This window comes from Lytechinus variegatus, chromosome 1, assembly GCF_018143015.1.
Source record: "Lytechinus variegatus isolate NC3 chromosome 1, Lvar_3.0, whole genome shotgun sequence".
NCBI classification, from domain to species: domain Eukaryota; kingdom Metazoa; phylum Echinodermata; class Echinoidea; order Temnopleuroida; family Toxopneustidae; genus Lytechinus; species Lytechinus variegatus.
In genome coordinates this window covers 90,598,159-90,621,908 of record NC_054740.1, presented here as the reverse complement: position 1 = coordinate 90,621,908, position 23,750 = coordinate 90,598,159, and the positions used below count along the sequence as shown (strand labels likewise).

General features: G+C 37.6%; 1 protein-coding gene across 3 annotated transcripts; it reads left to right on the top strand.

The window, feature by feature from the left end:
- Window positions 1–9,984: 9,984 nt before the first annotated feature.
- On the top strand, window positions 9,985–23,750 carry LOC121428260. Of its 3 annotated transcripts, none has more exons than XM_041624855.1 (5): window positions 9,985–10,938; window positions 16,402–17,805; window positions 18,265–18,363; window positions 20,416–20,982; window positions 23,071–23,750. In XM_041624855.1, the coding sequence occupies exons 2-5, from the start codon at window positions 16,447–16,449 to the stop codon at window positions 23,449–23,451; spliced, it is 2,406 nt and encodes an 801-aa protein (XP_041480789.1). In that variant the 5' UTR covers window positions 9,985–10,938; window positions 16,402–16,446; the 3' UTR covers window positions 23,452–23,750. The 3 variants fall into 3 exon arrangements, with proteins under 3 accessions (XP_041480789.1, XP_041480788.1, XP_041480791.1); XM_041624854.1 differs by having other exon boundaries at window positions 9,985–11,051; XM_041624857.1 differs by having other exon boundaries at window positions 9,985–11,171.

Here is a 23,750-nt window from a genome sequence, read left to right as displayed (position 1 = left end):
ATTGATCAGCTCGGAAATCGAACTTTCATGATTTTGATTGATTTACAAATTGATTTTCATAAATGCTCAGTGTAAAAATGTATATTTTATCTTCTAAATATTAACTTTTTCTGCTCGCGCTGCGCGCTCGCAAACTTTGATTTGTCAGGTAGCTATTGTTTTCTTGTATTCCATATAAAGTTCTCAAATATCCCTGATTCATGTCAAATTATCAAAACGTATCAGCTAGCGCTGCACGCTCGCATTTTGATATGTATATCTCAATACTAATTCTGTCCCCATTTCATGAGAATTTATCAAAAATTTCGGCTCACGATTTGCGCCCGCATTGATTGTTGAAAATATAAATTATGAACTATATAAAAGTGCTTTAAATGCCAGTTTTCATGACATTATACCATACATTAACAGATATTTTGCGCTCTCATTAGGTCTATTTTTAGATTAATAAATAAGATATTTATTCAATAATCAAATTATCCTTTTTTTCAGAATGGAATATCGACAAGTTTCATCTCGCGCTTAGGAGGAAAAATAGGAAGATAGTCATATCAATAGAGATGTATACTAATTAGGCGTTCTCTATGTATCAATTTTATATCATGACATAATTTTCTTAAAATGCCCCTGTCCTAATTCAAATCTCAAAGTAATTATAAATAATAATAATAACGTTTTATTTACCCAGGGTAGCCACTACAGTTAGGAATCTGCTACCAGCGGGCCCTGCATAACATTATATGTTATTATTACTCTTCTCCAATCTAAATTCTGAGCGCCAAGCAAGAAGTCAGAAGGTCCCATTTTTATAAGTCTTTGGTATGACTCGGCCGAGGATCGAACCCACGACCTCCCGTTCATGAGGCGAACGCTCTACCACTGAGATATTTTTTTAAACTGTGATTCATATCCATCTCACAATTTTGTAACAAAGTAGGAAACTGACAGAGCTTAAATTGACCCTTTTTTCAGATCGGAATATCAAATAATAAGCTCGCGCTTCGTGCTCGCTTTATTGATTTTCAAAATGAAAAAGTGTGTTCAGAATGCCCAGATTCTAGGTCGAAATCTGAAACACGCGCACGCATGTATATTCAGATACGTAGCTTGTTCTGTAGTTAAATCCAGTGGCGTAACTACGGGGGGCATGGGGGGCACGTGCCCCCCCCATCGGCTGACCAAAAAAAGGGGGAAAATAGAAAAAGAGGGAGAAAGAAAGAGAAACGTTAGTGGGAAAGAAGACATTATTGTTCATTATAATGTTATGTTATATTATATCATAATTATGTTATGTTATATTACATAAGAAACATTTTTTTTTCATAACTTTATGAGACATAATTTGCTCAGGGCCTATGTCTTCATTGTTCCTAGTGCTCGCATTGTCTGTTTACCGAGAAATATAATCATGCTATACTAAAACCTCCCGTTTGCAAGTCAACATACACCAAACTGCCAAATACATTTCCTCGCACTTCGAGTTTAATATTATTGTTTTAAGTACAATAGTATGCTTATTTTTCATGACTATTTATAGTGATTGCCCCATTTTAAGGTCTTAATATAAAACATTTCCTGTCCGTGCTCACGTTCGCAGTAGTGGATTGGTGAAATATGAATTCCTAGAATCAGTCCTTAAAATATTCCTTTTTCTAATCTGAATATCAAAAATTTTCAGCTCGAGCTTCGCGCTCGCATCATTTGGTTAGTAAAATATGTATGGTCTTCGTGGATTCCTACAAACAAGCCTTAAAATGCCCCTCTGCAATTCTGAATTTCCTAAATTTTCAGCTCGCGCTTCGCGCTCGCAAGATTTGATTAGTGAGATGGGTATGTTAATCATGATTACAAGTGCTTTATGTGCATGTTTAGATGCAATCCTAACAAAATAAGCAAGCGCTTATTGGCACTCGCATTAGATTACTACGGTGAGATGTGTATAATCTTAATGGATTCCTAAAATATAGGCTTAAAATCTTCCTATTTGGGGGTCAATATTTACAAAAATTCAGCTCGCGCTTCGCGCTCGCATTATTTAGCGAGACAAGTACGTATCATGATTACAAAAGATTGATTACAATGTCCTTTTTTTAGGTCTGAATATAAAAAAAATTTAAAATTATTTGACCAGTGAGAGACATTTCCGTTTGATGGCACTGTCCTTAAAATGTCTCTAATAGGTCAGTATACCCAGCAACTGGGCGCGCTTCGCGCGCTCACTTAGTGACTCAAATTTTTTGCTGGTGCCCCCCCATGCCATGACCCACGGTACGCCATTGGTTAAATCAGTGTCAGATTAACCAGTGTCAGATCAAAATATCAAACATTTTCTGCTCACGCTTTGCACTCGCATTATAAATGTAGGAAGATACTAAATTATACCCAAATTTTGTTCATCATTTACAAATTATGAAGAGATGTCCCGCTTTCAGGTTTGAAATCTCATTTTTTTTTCCGCTCGCGCTTCGCACTCGCATCAATCTGTTGGTATATACTTTACCGTTCATGCATTACAAAAGTGCATAAAAAGTTAATTTTCTTAGGCCAGAACGTCAAAAAAATTCAGCTCGCGCTTTGCGCTCGCATTATTTAATCATTGAAATACAGCAAAACGTCCCTAACATGTTCCTTTTTGATAAGGCCTGAAAGCCTTGTAAAAATTTCTGCTCTCGCTTAATGGCCTAGTATACTGCTCTTACACTACTACTTGTACTATACTACTACTACTACTACTACTACTACTACTACTACTATTACTACTACTACTACTACTACAATACTACTACACTCTTAAACATGCGTGGTTAAAAAACGACCAAAACGTGGTCGTTTTTGACCACGCACGCGTCGTCAACTATGCACACGTCACGCACGTGGTTGAATTGACCACGCAGCAAGTGGTTGCCCAAAATGACCACGAAGCGTGGTTATAACTTTAACCCCAAACGTGGTTCTGTCCTAACCACGATGCGTGGTCACATTTTCGTAACCACGTTGCGTGGTCACATTTTCGTGACCACGCATGACCACGCACGCGTCGTCAACTATGCATACACGTCACGCACGTGGTCAAATTGACCACGCCTCGAGTGGTTACCGAAAATGACCACGAAGCGTGGTTATACATTTTTGTGACCGCGCATGACCACGCACGCGTCGTCAACTATGCACACGTCACGCACGTGGTCAAATTGACCACGCCTCGAGTGGTTACCGAAAATGACCACGAAGCGTGGTTATACGTTTTTGTGACCACGCATGACCACGCACGCGTCGTCAACTATGCACACGTCACGCACGTGGTCAAATTGACCACGCCTCGAGTGGTTACCGAAAATGACCACGTAACGTGGTTATCATTTTAATAACTCCAAACGTGGTTCTGTCCTAACCACTTCGGACGTGGTTATTATTCCTAACCACGAAACGTGGTCGTAACGTGGCCATTCCGCAGCCCTGCTATAGCCACGAAAACATGGTTATTTATGACAATGTGAATAACAAATGACATACATGCACACGAAATCAAGTGAAATTCAACAATTTGCATATATTCTTATAAATAATGGCGAAACAATTAACAAATGGTGTCTTAAGCTTGCATTATTATGGGGCAAGTTGGGATGACAATGAAATAATTTCAATGATTAAGGCAGGAATCAATGATGATATCTGTTTTACCCAATCGTGCATCCCCATATCCTTCACAATTCAAATCACATGTACAAGTATAGAAACAAATTATGTCGATCCAATATTCCCATTATAAAATAGAACAAAGCTTCAATGCATAAATCAATTAATATAAATACATTTTCAGCAAATTGATAAACTATATCAAATCGAATGAAACGACTGCATACAAAAAACAAGAGCCCAGAGTGGCTAGGACCTACCCCGAGATTCTCACAATACATTATAAAAACAGTATTCCAACATATATTGTGAATATTTGTAAAACATTCCATTAAAAACATTTTATTAACATTTGATTTATGTATTAACCAAAACAACGTTAAAGGGGTAGTTCAACTTTGGTAGATAAGGCTCTGGACAACTCACATCTTTAGCGAGGCAACAAAAAACTGAGTTGCAAATTTCAAGGAAAATTCAATTTTAATGACAGAACAAAATTTATTTTGTCAGAACAGTTCATAAATAGCTGAAATATTGATAAATGTATCCCCAATCGTAATAAATCTGGGCTATAAGATTTATTAGGCTTTTAAAAAAATAAGAACAAATTCTTGAACTATTTGAATATTTTCTAAGAGGTTTTAAAAGTTTTTGATTACTATATTTAATCATTATTGAAGAAAAAATCAAATGTATAGCGCTCTCTTGTATTTTAATGGTTCTTTTAAATGATAACATGCTGGTAACATAATCTTTTGTAATTTTCCATACTTTTGCAGCATAATACTAAGTTTGTAATGTTATTTTGCAGGTTTTGATTACTAAAACTTGGCCACACAACAGCTGTACTACCCCTTGAAATAAATCAATGTCATATAGATTCCATCTTTACTTCCAATTTGCAATTTTATGTTGTACCTTCTCCTATGCGATTGCCTAGCCATAGCCCTATTGTGATTTCCTAACATACCGGTACACTATTTTCATTGCAATTCATTTCCAAACATAAATGCGAAGAATTTACAATTATTGATTTCTTTGACAAAACAAATGAGTACAAAGAAACCTCGCACACGTCGAAGTCCTCGGGACTGAGAAAAATGCATCAACACAGCTGAAACTCAACTCCTTACTTCGGCAAATCCAATTACATAAGTAAAATCGGGACTTTTCTTTTGCGAGGTTTTCGACTTTACCGACTTCGACACATCCGAGGTTTACTGTGTCTAATAAGTATAGGCCTAACAGACTTCTATAAATATTAAAAAGTGAACATTACAATATAGAAAATAACCAGCAATGACCTGTCAGCTGTAAGAGCTAATTCTCAATCCAGAAATAGAATGTAAACATGTTCAACATAGCATACATTATACACAAATTGTAAACAACAATTGTATCTCATCATAGACATAGCAATTTGAAATTTACAACTGAGTCCTTTTGTGATCCACAACTGAGTCCAACTCACCAGGTCCAAAAATTCACAGCTTGACTCCTAGTCCTAGTCCTCGACATCACCATCAGTCTAACCAGCATGACCAGGTCCAGGGTTTGGGCATCACGAAATGGATATCAATCTGTCTCAGCAGCTCAACATATTCCAAAACCAGCACAGGAAATGATGAAAACTCCACTCATCTAGGTCTAGACCAGGTCCAAGACAAATGGTCCAGAAATGTAGTCTACAGTTTCCATCAATATAGGCTAGATCCACAAACAATTTTAGACTGGTCCAAATAACAATTGCTTGAAAAGAAAACAAGACTATAGCACAGCAAAGCGTCCAAATATCAATAATATTGAACCAGTTTGCACTCACTAGAACATGTTCAGGCTTCAGCTCTCGTCTTTAGCCAGGCCTAGCTCCAAAGCGATAGATCTCCCCAACCAAGATCCCAGTCCGGTAAGTTACTGACTGTTATTCTAACTGCAAAATTCGTCCAAACGCACGGTATCGAACACATGCCATCACTTTTTCAGCCAATAATCAGGTCTAACGTTACGCGTCGGCTCCCCCAGGACGAGATAACGAACGTTCATCCTCAGCTCAGTCCAAACTACAAATAGGCCTAGTACAAGTGCTCACGAATCACGGTCCTCAATCATCCGACGTCGAAACAGCGGAAGATCCGGCAACTCAGTCCAGACTACAGTCTACACTAGTCCAGGTTTCACTTCAGCAAACCACAGGCACAGTCCTACTTCCATCAGAAGCCTAAACAAAACTGTGAGAGTTCCCTTCCGAGTCCGATCGTGTGACCTCAAATCGATCAGCGATCCAATGCCCGTACAGCCTAGCTAGCCCGATCCCACGTTCGGTCCAGCTCTTTGGTCCAGCTACACAATACACACACGCATTCCAGTCCAGCAGACGGTCCATTCCTCCAAGTCCAACGCTTCCGGTAACCCCGTGAAATGTCCAGTATTTCACATTTCTGACATGAGTTCAGTTCTGCTCGCTGCCACCATGTAATATTACGTTGGTGGAACACTGTATATCACTGAGATGGACACATGAATGTTTGAACTCTCCATTATCTTCTTCTTCTTCTTCTGTATCCTTCCTCCGCTGTATCGGAGATCCGCAGTTTGATACTGCATTAATGGTAGCGTTACATATTTTGACGTGAGAGTAAGGTAGATCGAGAGAGGTGAATCTTATGCAAGAAATTTAAGACAAGTAGGTTAAGGTCGTTTCTGGAGGAATCTGCTAATTCGACGTCAGGTAGAAACAGGACGGAAGCGGTAAATTGTTGAGGTTCTTGATCATTGAAATACACAGAAAAATACTGCAGTTCCTCGTCTTCTTTTATTAAGTGTAGAAGTGTTTTCCTGTGTGTGCTAAACGCTGGGCATTCTCCAACAAAATGTACAACGCTTTCCACTTCGGAGAGGCAGAACTTGCAGGACGTTGTGGTACTTTGATTCAGAGAGAATAATCTTCTATTCGTTGGGTATGTACTGCAGGATAATTGAGCTCTGATGGATATAGCTTCCCTCAAGAGAGGGCTGGAGACTTGCTTTGGGTAATAATTCTTTTTATTACGTTGGGTCATGCCCGACCATAGACTTAGAGAAGATTTTTTAGCAACTGCAATTTCAAGGGCTGCATAGTGTTGTTTATAAATTTTTCCCATTGCTAGCTTCTTCCATACTTTATATGGAATGCGCTCTCTAAGGATGTTAGTGAGACTTGGAAGCTCATAACTATTGAGAATTTTTATCCAGCGTCTTACCAATGGTGTATTGTTTGCTATACCATTCAATAGGATTCTTCTTTCAGTGCGCTCGTCTGAAAGGCTTGCATATTGCCCAAGTAAGAGAAGAATTTCATAGTCGATTCGCTTATCCATTGGAAGGATATCTAGCAATAAATAAACAATTTCGTCAGCCGCACTCCTTGGCAAACCAAGCACTCTTTTAAAAAGAAAAGATTGAGCCTTGTTCAGACGGGACAGCATGTAGTTGGTAAGTTGGATAATCTGAATCCCATATAGCATTCTTGGTATGCAGAACATTTTCCAAAGATGAGTACATATTGGTGGCAGCAGGCGTAGAGTTCCTTGCTTTGTTCCAGTAAGCGAGAAGAAGGTGTTATATCCCTTTGATATGATGTCATTGGTGTGATCAATATTACAATTGCTTTTTATTATGCCAAGGTGTGGGTGCTCTCTGCTTTCCTTGATCGTCATTCCTCCCATTTTCCACTCGATTGAACTTACACTGGTTGATGTTTTTTTGTTTATTACTACTACGGCACTTTTTCAAGTTTATTTAACAACGACTCGAGCACGTAGTTCTTACATCTTGATTTCATGTCGCGTAGCCAAGCAACCCGTAGCAACCACTTAGCAACCACGCGCATGTGCATAAACATATGATATTCATAACATGAACCACGCTACGTGGTCTTTTTGTCTAACCCCACTGTGCGGGGTCACCAAATTAAAATGACCATTTATAAGCATGGCTAAAATTTGACCACGACTGGGTGAGACAAATAACCACACTATATGGTCATTTTGGCTTACGGTGTGGGGGTTATGTTATATAATGTTATATCGAGCTTTTTACCAGACTGCTAGAGAGCACGAATGCCTGTGAGCAAGCAACCAGGGGACCGAGGGCTTAAGGTCCTCTCCGAAGAAACTTGTAATGAGGATAAATGCCTTACCAAAGGGCACTAGCGCACCGGCACTTGGGAATCGAATCCGCGGGTCACCGGAGTCCGAAACCCTCGCTCTATCCAAAATGACCACAAAGTGTGGTTACAAATTGACACGTCAAAGTTTAGGTCAAATGTTTAACCGCGCTATATACGTGGTCATTTTGGCCACTGTGCGGGGTCACCCAAAATGACCATTAAGCATGAATGATTATTTTCCATTTGAAATGTTCTGCGTGTATACGTGGTCGCAATATAATCATCGTGGTTAGTTCTACTTGATGCTGACAAAAATGACCCAATTTTTGTGACTAGTATAATTATCGTCGATCAAACCGTGACCACGAAACGTGGTCAAATTATGCTCTTTCATCTGACCACGTTCTGCGTGGTCAGTATAACTAATCATCGTGGTTAATTCTAGCAGTGGTTCTGACCAAAGAACCTGTTTCGTCGATCAAACAACCACGAAACGTGGTTAAATCATTTTGACCACGTAAAACCACGCAAAATCCGACCACGCATTTTTAAGAGTGTACTGCTGCTACTGCTACTACTACTACTACTACTACTACTACTACTACTACTATTACTACTACTACTAGACTACTACAATATTACTACATGTTAATTTGCTAGAATGGGAAAACTCCACTTTTTGGAAAGTGGGGATGGAATGTATAATCACAACCCCCACACACATTCACACTTTTTAAGGCAGATACGATATTCTTAATCATCAAATTGTTAATACTATACTGGTAGTACCATGGTCACATTTGTTCTACGGCGGCCGTACGGCGAGTCAAAAACAGCCGTTTTAACATTTTTGTGCCAGCTAAATATAGGTAGTTTGAATAAAAATGAATAAAACGGCTGTTTTCGACTCGCCGTACGGCCGCCGTAGAGCAAATGTGACCATGGTATAATGCGGGTTCATTTTTAAATGCGGGAATTGCCCATTTTCTAAAATTGCAAAATATATCGCGCGGTCGCTCTGCTTCGGCTCTCTAACTCAAGATTTTTGTCGTGACAAATCCCCATAAACTTTGCTACATCACAGAGGCATACACTATAATTTTGTTATTTCAAGTTCAGTGCACTGATGACATTATCCCGTTAATGAAACATCAGAGGCAAGTTATCACGGCAACATTATCCACAAACTTTACAATTTCTTCCGTTTATTGCAGAATTCAAATCACATTAATTCCATGAAAATCTAATGAATACTTTCAAATATGAATTTCGTTCAAAATTTTGAACGTTGCATCTCCCAATATGATATTAAAGATCATTCAAAATCTTTCCTTCTTCAATACTTTTCCTTGAATTTGCATTATGTGATATTTTCAGGTTTTTGGAAGTTTATATATTTTTTCCCGTGATGGCCTATACTGATTTCATGTATATATAGGCCTACCCTTATTCAAGATGAAATGATCCCATTTATTTTCATTCTTATTTTTAACTAGTGAGCAAATTAGTTTCCATCGAACAAAATATGGACTGTTTCATACATATTTGCTCTTTGTTTTCGTTTTCCTTTTCTTCTAATATTTGATTTTTTATATTCCGACCCAAAGCTTGACATTCTAAGCACTTTTTCTAATGAACAGCCTAATTTAACAATGAGTGTGCGAAGAGCGAGACGAAAATTTTGATAATCTGACCTAAAATTTAGACATTCTAAGCACTTCTGGTAATCATGAACATGATGGACATCTAATTACACATGAGTTTGGCGCCCCCATGTGAATTTGCCCCCCCCCCGCCCCAAGTGAAACATGAAGTTTGGCACTCCCATGCAGGTCAAACATCAATTTGGCCTCCCCAAGGTCGAACGTCAATTTGGCGCCTCCACCAGGTAATAAATCAAAATTGGCACCCCAAATGTCGAATATAAGTTTAGTAGTGGTAATAGTAGTATAGAAGTCTTTTCACTCGACAGTTTTATATGCGGACGAAAGTAAGGGGATTGGGGTTTCCTTTTGAAAAATGATGCAGCCATGCAGTCTATTAATTGCGACAGAGATCTCTGTACATTTCTGAAAACAGGATTTCTTGACAATGGATAAAGGGTGAAGTGGCAGTAATAATCAATTCAAAGTAATAATATTGGGAAATCAAATATGGCTTCCAATTTGTGAATCTATTTGATACCTTTAAAATAATATGACGTATACATTCCGATCTCATATCCACCTCATTATTGAGCGATTCCAACTTCTTCCATGTTTAGCCCTGTTAATGTATGCATGGTTTGAATGGTTTGTAAGGGCCGCGGGGCAAGGGCCAGTCTCTATGGAACTTCGAAAGACCATTGTTATGATATACAGTTAGAATAAACAATCCTGAATTATAAAGTAGGAGAGATAGACGACGCAAACCCTTTCCTGCTTAATGCCTATATAGGCCTTTTTCGTGCAAGCCATACAGTACATCATTTTCATTCTACACTACTTCAATGAAAATTAAATACTCCGTCTACTATTACCTTCTTGACGTTTTGCTCATTATTAAAATGGTTAGAAAGCCAGTTAAGTTGTTTCTGGCCCCCGGAAATTTGCCCGAAACACAATGATATAGGCGCGTATAGAGTTGAATGAATGCTAAATTATTATGCCTAGAGCTAGAGATACACATTATATTCGAGAAACGCCTTGTATCTCTCATGTTTATGGATGTGCGATTATCAACAGCAGCAGGTTGGGCGAATGCGGACAGAGTATTATGACCCATTATGACTTTGCAATCGGGACTTCCCTGGTTTTAAATAGACGAGCATTTGCGGGCATTTGCATTTCTTAGAGGGGTATTTGTTCTAAAAATAGACTTATTGCGCCATCCCGGATTTCCCCCTTTCGCTCTTGTTTGGAATCTTTTACTGCCTGTATGCCTGCGTGATGCAGGCGGATGCAGGACCAGCGCAGGACGGCGCGGTCAATCAAAGGAGGCCGTACGTACCCGGTACGTACCGTACCGTACGTTCGTGCGTGTACAAGATCATGAAATGTCTGGATGACCCGAAAATTTCTCGTGGTTTTGACCGCTGATATTTACTCCTTTTTCGTGGAAATCGTGAGTGACTTTGCCATAGGAAGCTGCACAATATTTTCAAGGTCGCTTTTGTTGTGAGTATAGACTCAAGAGTCAACCATTAATTCATCTTCATGGGATCATAATCTATCGTACCGTATTCCAAGGACACGGCAGTGTGATAAGACGCACTCATTCAATGAACAAGGTAGACTAGACACTGATGTTGTGAATGTGAGTGCATGGCATGGGGCAGTAAGAGAAGAGGGTTATGCCTGTATAAATATTGAGATCCCCAAGATAATGTAGATTTCAAATTGGCAAATGGGTAAGTAAATTATGACAAGGGGCAAAGACAACTTTCAAACAGGCCATGTCTTAAAGATTTGATTGATTTATTTACCACCAATATTCACATGTTTACAGGCTGACCTGTATAAAACAAATTGCGTAACAGTTACACATGTATAAGAATACTACATGTATGGTAAATGGGACCAGAAAATAGCACAAGTGCTAATTGAGCCTGGCCCCACAAATATTACAAAATGCACATTTAAGAAGGAAAAACAAAACAAAAATTTAAATTACAATATATTCCATGTAAAGAGAAATGCCAGTAGTGCAGTAAACACTGATTTCATGAGAAAGTCTGTAAAACCAGGCTAAATTGTCAGCATATCGAGGATCTAGATTTGGTACAGTTACATAAACTGAACTTTGTGAAATCTGGGAAATCAGTGCTGAAAAATGTTCATGCTGAAGATCACCTACACAGATAAGCGCACGTGGGACACTTTATTAGGGGCAGTGATTTTCCGTTTCTAAAAATTGCCTTTTCCGTTTCAGAAAATCTCAAATTCCATTTCAGCATGTCTGGAAACGGAAATTCCGTTTCCCCATAGACTTTGTGTACAAGAAAAATTGACAATTCCGTTTACGTAGAAAACCAATGCGCAACAAGTAGCGATGTCAAAATGCTAGCGCTGCTCAAAATTTGCATCTACCAATGTACTAACATCGCTTTAAAATCCATTTTAATCGAAGAGATTTGAGCTAAAAAGAAATTAGGGAAACATAATCAACATTAATATATTCTCACCTTTCATATTATTAGCATTATTTTATTGTTAAATGGGATTTTATCGCTGATTTGGGGACTTTTCGGACATCGTTTTGAGCAGTCGACGACTTCCGAATATCCGCCATTTTGGATTTGATGAATCACCGTGATCATTATATTATGACCGAACGCAGAAGGCAGCAACACACGGCCGGATTCTGCCTTCTATGCGGACGTAAGTGTAAACTAATTTGGATACGATCGAGTGATGGAGAGGCTCGAGTGCACTCTAGGCGACACCGCAATACTTACCCGTGTTAAGAAACTGGGACTCCACTCACGCGCATTTGGGCCGCCCTAGCTTAGAACTAAGCTTTGTTTCACGAAAAATTGAATATTCTTATAATTCAATAAATGTTACTAATTACATTAGTACTGTTAAATCGGTACTCACCGGTTCTTTTCTTGAATTTTCTGGAAATTTCCCACGCTTCTGGCTGCAATTCTGCGATAAATTCTGTCGCCATAGACAGCTACACATGCAACTTTATTTATAAATGGAGCGCCCCTTACGAGAGTCGCTAATGCCGCAGAAAAATTGTTAGGCATTTTGGCCTGTGGTCAAGGCGTTCTTCTGTTCTATTTTTTTTTATAGGTATGAGATCGAAATCACAGCGACTATTCACACTGTTCCATAATGATTCCGAAAGGAGGTGCAACACCCCCCACCCACATGGGCGCAAATCCCAGGGGGACACTTCCCCCTAACCCAAAATAGTAGGGGGCACATTATCAAATGTCCCCCTACTATTTTTGTTCTTTTATATATGATGGAAAGAAATAGGCCTACATCATTTAAATCGAAGTAAAACATGTATTTTGGACGAGACGACCTTCTTTTGGGGGTGATAAACCTTCTTTTTTTTTGTTAGTTTGTTTTTGTTGTTTTTTTTGCCTGTTTTCCAGCCCCTGGTCCCCTACCTTAGATTTCCGCCCTTGCCTCCCACTACTCTTGATATTGTTTGCGAATCTGTTTTGTAAATTAAAGGGGAATTTCACCCTGATAAAAAGATGATGAAAATATGAGAAAAATCATTTCAAAATATCGATGAAGGTGTTATTTGACAAAAAATGGAGTTGATAGAATTTAGAATGCTTGATTTATTGTGACGTCTATAACGAGCAGTTGCTCTATCCTAAATATAAAATGCTCAAATTTCCCATTTTTAATGGTCCGTAACGACCCACTTTTTTTCTTTTTGATAACAAGTATGAAGTTATCTATTGATATACTAAATGTACCATAAAATCATTATCATGTAATTCTTGACATTTCATTTACTTTTTTACCATAATAATAGCTGCTTGCAAAGGCCTACGCCGTCACAAAAAAATCTTACCTTTTAAAAAAAATTGGTGGGGATGGATTTTCCTCGAACGCATACCAATTTTTTATTTTTTTCTGCTATTTTCATAATAAACTTTAAATGAATTCAACTTTGCACTACTTAATTTTTTCAAAGACAAAATAACAAAATTACATCTCGTCATCATCATCATCACCACTATCATTATCATCACCATCATCACCACAACCGTCACCACAACCATCATCATCACCAAGATAATTTTCATCATCATCATTGCCATCATCATCTTTCTTTTTTTTTCCTTTATTTTTTCCCCATCCCTTCTTCTTTTTTTTCTTCCAATATTCCTCCTTTTTTTTAGAGCGGCACACCGTCATGCTCCCTCACTGATTATCCGCCTCTATATGCTTGGTGTTGTATAAATTGGCGGATACCTCATAAAATGAAATAAAAGAGAAAATAAGGAAAGGGAAAAAGTAAGAAGAAAAAAGAAAGCCAAACAAATGAGACAAAACAATGTCAAAATTTCGTAATAAAGTCTTCTACGTCAGTTTAATAATGATGTTTTCATTGAAATGAGAACAAAAAAAAATTGAAACCATAGGCGGCGGAAGCGGGGGGGACGGGATCCCCCCCTAAATTTGAGGAGGGGGGACGGTCCCCCCCCTAAATTTGTTGTTGATGACATTTTTTTTTTGCTTGTCAACTTATTTTCCTACGTCCCCCCTAAAATGTTTGGGTTGAGAGCCTTTTTTTTTTTGCTTGTGAAAATTTTTTGGGTTGTCCCCTTCTAAAATTTGGGGCTTCCGCCGCCAATGATTGAAACAATGAGGTAAAAAGGACTACATCATAGTGTAAAGAAATAGAGGGAAGCTCCGAGACAATAAAAAGGTTGAAAAAGAAAAAAATATGAAAACACAAAGCTCTCACAACATGAGCATAATAACAAATTGGGAATAAGCGAGGACAAGTAGCTGAGGGACCCCCCCGGCCCCCCAACTCTCTCTCTCTCTAGTTATCTATCCGACTCGATTATATAAGAGAAGAATTTACTAATCAAAATATTACGAGCAAAAAGCACGAGCTGATATTTTTTTATAAATATTCAAAACTGATAGAGAGACGCAATCGAATTATTCGATTGCGACAAAATTGATGATCTGAGAATTTAGTGTTTTTAGGAATTCATTAAAAGCATAAAGTTGATCAACATTAAAATATGGCAGGCGCAACGCATGAGCTAAAGCTTTATAGGCCTACACCGATAAAAAAATTGGACATTTTAAGTATTTTTGGTAATCATGAAAAAGATTGATATTTTATGAAAGAAAGCTCAAATCCCGAGGAGGAATATTTTTATGAATTGACTTTAAAAAAACTGTGGTAAGCCCCATTTAATATTTGATTATAAGTCGAATAAAACAGTAAAAGCTGAAAAACGTTCGCGTGATATTCGGCAAGCCCCCTCCCCCCAAAAAAAATAACTAGAAAAGGGAAAGTCTTTTTGTCCACGTGATATTTGGCAACCCCCCCCAAAAAAAATAAATAAAAAATAAAAAAAAGTGTTTAACTATAATAATGATCGAAGGTAATTTTGTCTCGCGTAGAACTGGACAAATGAAAAAAAAGATTGTCACTAAAAAAATGAAGGTAATTTTGACCCACGTAAAATTTGGCGAGCCCCCCCCCAAAAAAAAAAAAGAAAAAAAGGTTTTAACAAGCAAAAAAAGGCTAAAAAGAGAAAGAAGAGACAAGAATATGAACGAAATATCCCCATTACAAATAATGTTGTGATCATCATAAGGGAGGGGTCACATAACTAGTATGAACAACGTATTTAATTCCAAAATATTTACTATAAATCTCAATAGGGGGATCGGGCAGAAATGCTCACCCCCCCCATCCGCCACTGATTCCAATCAATAATGACATTTATCTGCAATACTGATACTTTGAAATCAAGATACTGAAGAGTGATACGCTTTACATAAATTATGAACGTCTGACAAAAAGATAATCTACCGATCACCTGACCGATCAGCTGACTAGTTCGCGTATCACTTCGGAGTTGATCACTCGTCGCAGCTGTGTGGAACGCTCACCGAAAATCAACAAAAAGGGCCTGAAATGTAAGTTTAATAGTAATTCATTTTAATTTCAACTCATTTTTTAAGAATTAAATGTCTTCCCACCAAATGAAAGTCATATCGCATAACTCCAATTTGTATTAAGGCGTACATTTACCAAAGTCTTGGGTTTGAAATCAGAACTGAATTGTCTAACCCATAATTTGGGTAATGTCGCCTATGAGGTCCATACATGTGATGTTTGGACCTCATTGGTACTAGGAGTGCTCGAGTGTAGTTACGATGTGTTGATTGTCATGATTGTTGTTGCAAAGTGAGATCGTGTTTTTTCAGTTGATATTAATATTTTGTTGAGGATTTGGGATTAATTTCTGTTGCTTTTTTGTGCATTTTGAGAAAAAACGTGTTTTCCGTGATTTTCCGTTTGAAAAGTCACTTTCTGTTTCAAACAGCTGATTCCGTGAATTCCGTCCGTTTTCCGCGATCGCAGAAAATCGCTGTCCCTACATTATGATTGTTGCTTTGAATGTCGACTCGACGCTTGACGTGAATCCTGTGCTTATTTGCTAATCTCTGAGCAATTACACAGTTTCTTCCAGAATCCTTTGGCACATATATTTCATTTATACAAACAGACACTTTGGTTTGGTGGTCATTTAATTGGATTCTGTACGAACTCATTTTGGTATTACCACAACTGGCATTTACCTTTAATTATCAGGGGCGGTATTCTGGAAGCTCAATTAGCGGTCAATTTTTGTATTCTGAAAAGTCACTTACATGTAAGTCTGTCGTTTTCCAAAGCCCTCATTTTTTTTCTTTCAATTTGCCTTCACAAGATAACATAGCTTCCAGTTTTTAGGTCAAGTGCCCCACCCCTCCTCCCCTTAGGCCATTGTATGAGGCTACATGTAGCTGTAGAATTGATAGTTATGTAATGTCAGTTGGTACATGTTATTGTGTTTAAATATCAAGTCATCACTGATTCATCACATTGCTATAACTGTGTGTAATTAACTTTTCAATATTATCTTTTAGAGACACCAGATCCTACAATGCACTGGCTTCACCTGAGGTTAGAAGATGTCTCAAAATAACCCTGCCCTTAGTCAGCACAACACTTTGGCTTCAACGATTTCAAGTATTGAAGAAAAGAGACCATCACTAGAGATGGTTTCTCAGGACAAACACTTCCAGAATTTGCAATCTAATGAGGGTAAGAACATGGAGTGTCAGTATCAGGGAAAAGAAAACTTGGTTGCAGAAGAACAAGCGGAGGAAGGAGAAATGAGCATAAGAGGTTCTTTGCTCTCTCAAGATGTGAGAGCAGATGGATGGTGCCAAGAAAGAGATGTTGGATCTTTAAGAGGTGACCTTGGACTAGAATGTCATGGAGATGCTGATGTCAGCATGAGTGGCAGCTTGCGATCTGATAATTTTGATAGAAATGTGGGGACTGCTGCCATTTGCAAGGAAAGATACAAAGAAGAACAGGTCCAAAAGAAACTCCAAGACTTGCGTATAGCTGGTGAAAAGGTTACTAGGGAAGAAGATCATAATCAAGAAAGACATTGTGAAAGTGTCAAAGGTACAGACACTCAAAATCTATCTGTAACGAGTGGACATAAACTAGATAAAGCAGTTCTACCTGGTGAAAAAACAAGAATAGGAGATGCTACAGGAGAAAAGGGAATAGAAGCAGCGAGAAAGAGGCAAGTAGGACATTCTGAACAGGAACTGGAAGCCTCATTGTTACCAATACGATCAAGTGACAATGGTCAAGAAACATTCTATCAAGATTCTAACAAACAATCATTGGACAGTTCCCACAGTTTGCATTCATCTCATAGCGAACCCAGCATGACTACATCCCAGTCTTCTCCGACATCCTCCTCCAAATACTCTCGTAGTCAATCCCTCCAGGTCAGCCGCAAAAACGACCATTATGACATACTGCTGATCTACACCAAAGAAGATGAACGCACATGTGCAATCCCTTTCAGAGAATATGCTGCCAGTAAAGACTGGAAGGTTACCTCCACAGCTGAGCTTCCTATCGGTCCCCTATCACTTAAAAACTTTCGCAAAGCCATGGAGTGTTGCTCGTACGTTGTGCTGTTAATATCCTCTCATTTCATCTCGGACAGGGCCTGTGAACGACACTACAACATTGCCATCCAGTATGGAGATAAACACCCAGAGTTCACTGATTGTGTTCTTCCAATCCTCTTTGATAGTGCTGAACTTCCTCCTGAATTAGATGCTATTCAGCATGTCACATGGGATCATCATTACTTTGACAATGTCATGACAAAGTCAATTGATGTTGAGAAGCGCCTGGAGCGAGAGTTGCAGGAAGCTGCAGCAGCTACATGCACATCATTAACCCATAGCAGAGCTATCTCAGTAGATGCCAGCTTACCCACCACAAGTTCCTTTCAGGTATGTGTACATGTATGTATGGAGGATTGTGTATTAACTTTGGAATGCAAGATATGGGCCATGGGGAAGGTAGGGGCCAATAGAGTCCTAAGTTCATGGGTAAACACCACTGAGAGAAAGTATTGCTTATTTTCAGAATTTCAGTGATATGAGGTCACCTTATGGAAATAAATTTAGGAATACATGTATATGGATAAGATACTATACACGTACATGCAGTAAGTTTAATGTTTAAGTGAAAAGGGTTAACAGAAAGGGAGGAATATTGTAAAAAAAAAATAAAATAAAAACAATTGTAATAAGATTGAAAATATTTGTTGATTGGTTTCTAATCTATAGGTAATATAATTGAATGTAAGTGATTTAAAGTAACTCTACCTCGCAATTCCTATCTGATTTATAAAAGTAGCTTTGATCAATTAAATATTGAAGAAGTTAATTGATTTGTATGTAATACAGTACCAGATGGCCTCAACCCCACCAACCCTTCACACAGTTCCTGCAAAAATACCAGTTCCTGGGACTGAGTCACCTCAAGGAAATACAGCTGCACAACAGGTAGAATATATTACATAATTCAGATATTATACAATTATGGTACTATGAGGAAGAAAGTATAAATGATAGGACTACTTGTATTCCTTCTGTAATCTGATTCCTTTCCAATGTATTGTTCATTCACATGCCAAGTCTCATACATTAGGCTTGAGATTCCTGCATTTATACATTAGGTTCTTGCTCCTCCCACTTATTTTGCTATTTTAGTGGTTTGTATTTGTTTTAGAAGTCACATTGTTAACCATTTCTTCAAACTGCTTTCATACATGTAATATTTCACCACTGACCTTTTCTACCCGTTGAAAGTTTATTAAAAAAAATCTTTATATTAATATTGATACACTGTATTATTGATCTTTGGCTCCCTAACTTTGCTTGCTCCCAAATTTTTGAAGATAATGGACTGCATCCAAAATACAAATATTTAGCTCTTGAGCCATATCACACCCTATCATTTATTCAAGTTCACCCCGGGCAGGTGACTGAAGCCTACAAAGTGTGTTAATGTGTCCCTCCCTGTCCATAGATGTAGGCTATGTTTATAGGAAAACACTCTGATATAATGTTAAATGGAGGCCACGTGTAGAGGAGAGTCATCAACTTTGCATGTTATTGAGCCCACTGCACTATTCGTATAAGAGTTGGGGGAAACCCCGGTGTAGTGGTCCACCTGCACTCCCCCAATCAGTTATATCGGGAGGAGAGACCTATGGATCATAGTGATTCAGTTTGTTTTTCACCTCCCTGGCACAGGTGATGCCAAACAAATATCAATGATAATTACCTGGGAGCTGTTTCATTTCATCAATCTCAAGCATTGCTATTCTTTAAATTTGGCATAGATCTCCATCAATATTTAAAAGATATTGAGCTCACTAGTCTTGATCACATTCATAAAATGCTTAAATATGTTCTGACACAGTTCTAATTAATAAACACCTAATACCCAGTTTGAAAACTTAGTTCCCTCTCTTACATGTAATAACACAAATACGGTGGATGTGACAAGAGAATATGCACCTACATGTAGTCTATATTAAATAGTCATAATAATATGAAGATTTTGATTTCATAAGATACTAATTCCAATGCTGATGTAAAGTGTTTTTTTATAACACCATAGCGTCTACACTTTGAATCATACATTTACTTTGATTAAGAGCTAATTTAATTTCTGATAAAAATGTTTTCTGTAAATGCCTTTGGAATTAATAGAAAATAAAAACATTTTAAAAATGTTTTACCAAAAAAGAGTTTGGTGCAGTATCTTCTGGAACAAAATTTTCCTTCATGTATGTAGTCACTCAATGAATGTATGAAGTATTTAGAATATGCATAATGTGACACTTCTTAATCTTTAATATTCGCTCTGCTATTTTTCTGCCTGTTTTCTGACCTCCCTCTTATCCTTCTTTTTTATGTGCCACTGTAAAGGAAAATTAAACCTTTGGAACAAGAGAGCTTTGCAAAAATGGGAAAATCAAAGAAACAGATCAACAAAAGTGTGAGAAAAATTGAATAAAAAAAGTTAATAAGAAAGTTAGGAGGATTTGAAGTTTAGATCATTATAATTATTGTAATGTAGATCCCCCTATTGGCAATGTGACAAAGATGTGTGATGTCACATGTAAACAACTTTCTCATTACTTTTGTATATATTTCACCTAAGCTGCCTCTTTTATCACATCTATCAGTAGATCATCTATTCTTTCTATAGGAGGGCATGATATAAAGATTTTCAAAGGAAACATTATGGGTAAAGAGCTTGTATCACCATAGGAAAGAGCAAAAGAAAAATTTGGGGGGTGTTTTATAGTCCATTAAAGGGAAAGTTGTTCACATGTGACATCACACACCTTTGCTGCAATGCCAATGGGAGGATCTCCATAGCTAGTGATTGCAATATTCTCACTATTTGTCCCATTTTTCTCAAAATTTCTTTGATATTATTCTTTGATTTTTCTATTTCCACACAAGCCCACTAAAGGTTTGATTCCCCCTTTAATATCATTTATGTACTTAATATCAAAAGATGTTTGTTTATTTAAACAGAGAGTAAAAGAACAAGAAGCATGTTTGATGCCTACTGATGTTGAATCACCAATCTTGCCACCCATTCCTGTTAACACAACATCCGATGTGGTTGCCAAGCAAGGACTTCAGCCAGGAAATGCAGCAACCACTGGAGGTCAGGCACAACTAGCTGCCAACCAGCACACTATAGTCCCTCATAGGTTTGATCATAGCAACATGCCACAACATCAATCTCTTGCCACCATACCCTGCCAACCACAATCAACATTCCAGCAACCAGTGAATGCAGCAGAAAGGCAGTATCAACCATTACAGCATCCTGGACCGGTTGCTAGTATATCTCAGGGTGGCAGTGGTGCAGTGGCACAAGTCACCTCTCAGATCCTGCAACCCCAACCACCACATCAGCCACTGACCAATCTATATCCTGCAGCATACCAACCACAATCAACCTATCATCAACACGTTCCTGTGCAGTATCAACATCCTCATTTTCCTGAGTCAGATGGATCTCCACATTCAGTCACATCAACATCTCCAGTTGTCCAATCTCAACTGCATCGTACAATCTCCCATCCTTCACAGGTAATTAAACTCAGATACCTGAGCTCCCATTCGATATTCATTCAGAATGAAGTGTATAAAGAACTGTATTTGATATTCTGACATTCTAAATCATAGTAGAGTCATGTGCAAGAACCTATCTCAATGAGTATGTAAAGCGTGGGGCACACTAAACAATCCTTTGTGATCAAATTTAGAGAAAACAAAATCACAGTTGGCCAAATAACAGCATGCTAATACATTCAAAGTAGAAATGTAACAAATACCTTCTTAGAATGTTCATTGGTGTGCTATTCTACATGTAGTTTTCTCAGGTAAAAAGTTTTATGCAACAGGCCCCTGGTCTATGCAATTTCTGCATCGTGCTATGTAAGGCATGAATACAATATATCTTGCTTTGAAATTTGTCTATCATAATGAAAGAAATGAAAAGTCATTTGACCAAATTTGCCCCTGAGGTTACTACACGTATGAACTGGTATATTCTTACCAAATTTTCAAGCGTCCCTTCGGAAGAAAAGCAAATAATTCAATTTCAAATGGTAGTGACTCATAATTGGCTGCAACTTGAAGCTGATTTATTTTTTAACTGATGTCTTCTTACCAAGACCGAAGGGGAAAAACAAAGTGGGAATCTGATTTTAGTATTTCTAGCATTATGCCAAACTTCAAATAAAATAAGATTTCTTCAAACATTCATAAAGATGCAAAATATGATTTTATTCCAACTTGTGCTATCGTCTGACGGTGTAGTGTGCAACAGGCTCATTTTTTAAATGAAATTTTGTCTTTGAGGATTGATCTGTGGAATGATACTGTACATTTAGCACAGATGGGATCTTGCACTTTTTCAATTCATTATGTCAGTCTAGTGACACATTTATTCTAAATTGCTATTATGCAGTGATGTAATGAGGAAAAAAAAATGAGGGGACCAGATATTGAGTATTAAGCAATCCTAAAAAAATACTGCAAGGGAGCAAAACAAGTGAGCAAAAATTTCTACCTTTTTAATACATAAATCTGACTTTGTGATCTATTTGACATGATATTGAGAAAGTGAAATTATATTTTGCCCATTTTCCTTATCTTTCTGTTTTTTTAAATACTTTTCTTGGTCTTGAAATTATTGGGGGTCCATGGCCCCCAGTTCCCCATCTGTATACTAGTGCTATTAAAATGCTGTGTTCAGTTGTGTAAAGACTCATATTTTGTGATATTGCATCAGACCTGTATTCAAATTCTGCAAACATCTTTTATGGAATAATGTTTCTATGCAATCCAAAGATAGTTGGGTATTATGAATTTACAATGCCATACATCTTTTTTTTAAATTGATTAGGTCGAGATAAGTATAGATATCCTCACAATGATGTCCGTTAATCATTAATGACATGGATCTGTAGTCATATCATTGAGCAATAGATAGTAGACGGTAACTTATACATTGATGTATACAGTTCAATTGCACACATTTATATTTCCTCATTTGCCTTTGACATGGCTACTTCAAACCTAGCTTGTATGATCTACCTGTGCATGCTATTTAAATCAATTAATTATCAAGTATTGGGTTCAAACAGTGGCCCTTATCAACTACCACTTGTCTTGATAATAACAAATAACCAATTTGAAATTTACATGGTCTTACTTATATCATTTTTAACTTATTCATTTTCTGATTTCTTTGATACTAACTATTCTGTTTATTTTGTTTCTCCTCTCTTTTACCGTATGTTATTACCAAGTTTGATTTCCCTTTAATTATCATAGAGAGCTGACAAAGTAATTTCCATAAAAAATATATTCACTAAATGATTATAAAGAAAAAGAAAGTTTTATGTTGTGTAGTGAAAAATATGATTTTGGTAATGATTTAAGTTATTTGAACATAAATTGCATAATAAGTGAATTGAGCATTTTCATATTGTTGGCTGAGTGAGTAATGTACACATGCAATTTTTATATCAGCTTCTCTCAGCTTTAAGAGCGTAGTCATTCTCAAACCCTTAATAAATTTATGCAAATTATGTTTAGCAAAATTTTGTGCTTTACCAAAGGCCAGTCATTTAGATGGTTCTCTACTCTTTTTACTTTTTAACTTTGTAGGATTATGCCAACATGACAGGTGAAGATATATTGCGTTCACTGATCCCAGAGTTAAAACCTGGACAAGCCGCTACCCATATGCTCTCATCGACTCGATTTGGTAAGATATGTGAGCTCCTGGATGACACCGACGTCCGGGGAAATGACTGGAGATTCCTGGCTGAGATCCTGGATGTGAACTCCTCTCAAATGAGTTTATTGGAGAAGAATCAGAGAGGGAAAACAAGGTTTCTTTTGGAGGTTTTCTTCTTGAAAAATGGGATGGAGGGGAAATTAAAGGCACTGGAGGAGCTGTCGAAAATTCTGAAACTGATCGAGAGGCACGATGCTGCTGAACATGTAGATATGGAAATCAAAGTTACCAAGTGTAGAGGAAGGTAATGATTCTTAACTATTTGTAGAACACATAAGCCCCCCCCCCTTCTCATGAGTACCATAGTTAAAATTATTTCCTGGTAAACCTTGGATATGTTTTTAACTTAGAATGTCTGTGCCTGAGCATTGCTTTTATGTGATTGTGAAAAGGTAGGTACTTGTCATTTATCTTGAAAATGAAAGATATGTTTCATTGTCTAGAGTTTGTTTACAGAGTGATTCTGTACCTCCTGGGGGCCGTTTCATAAAGCTGTTCGTAAGTTAAGAGCGACTTTAAGAATGACTGGTGAACTGGTGAACCTTTC

Excerpts from the sequence above, each read along its gene's own strand:
- LOC121428260 (XM_041624855.1), top strand. The coding sequence starts at position 16,447 with ATGTCTCAAAATAACCCTGCCCTTAGTCAGCACAACACTTTGGCTTCA. Across the intron at positions 17,806-18,264 it reads CCACCACAAGTTCCTTTCAG|TACCAGATGGCCTCAACCCC; the intron begins GTATGTGTACAT and ends TATGTAATACAG. Across the intron at positions 20,983-23,070 it reads CAATCTCCCATCCTTCACAG|GATTATGCCAACATGACAGG; the intron begins GTAATTAAACTC and ends TTAACTTTGTAG.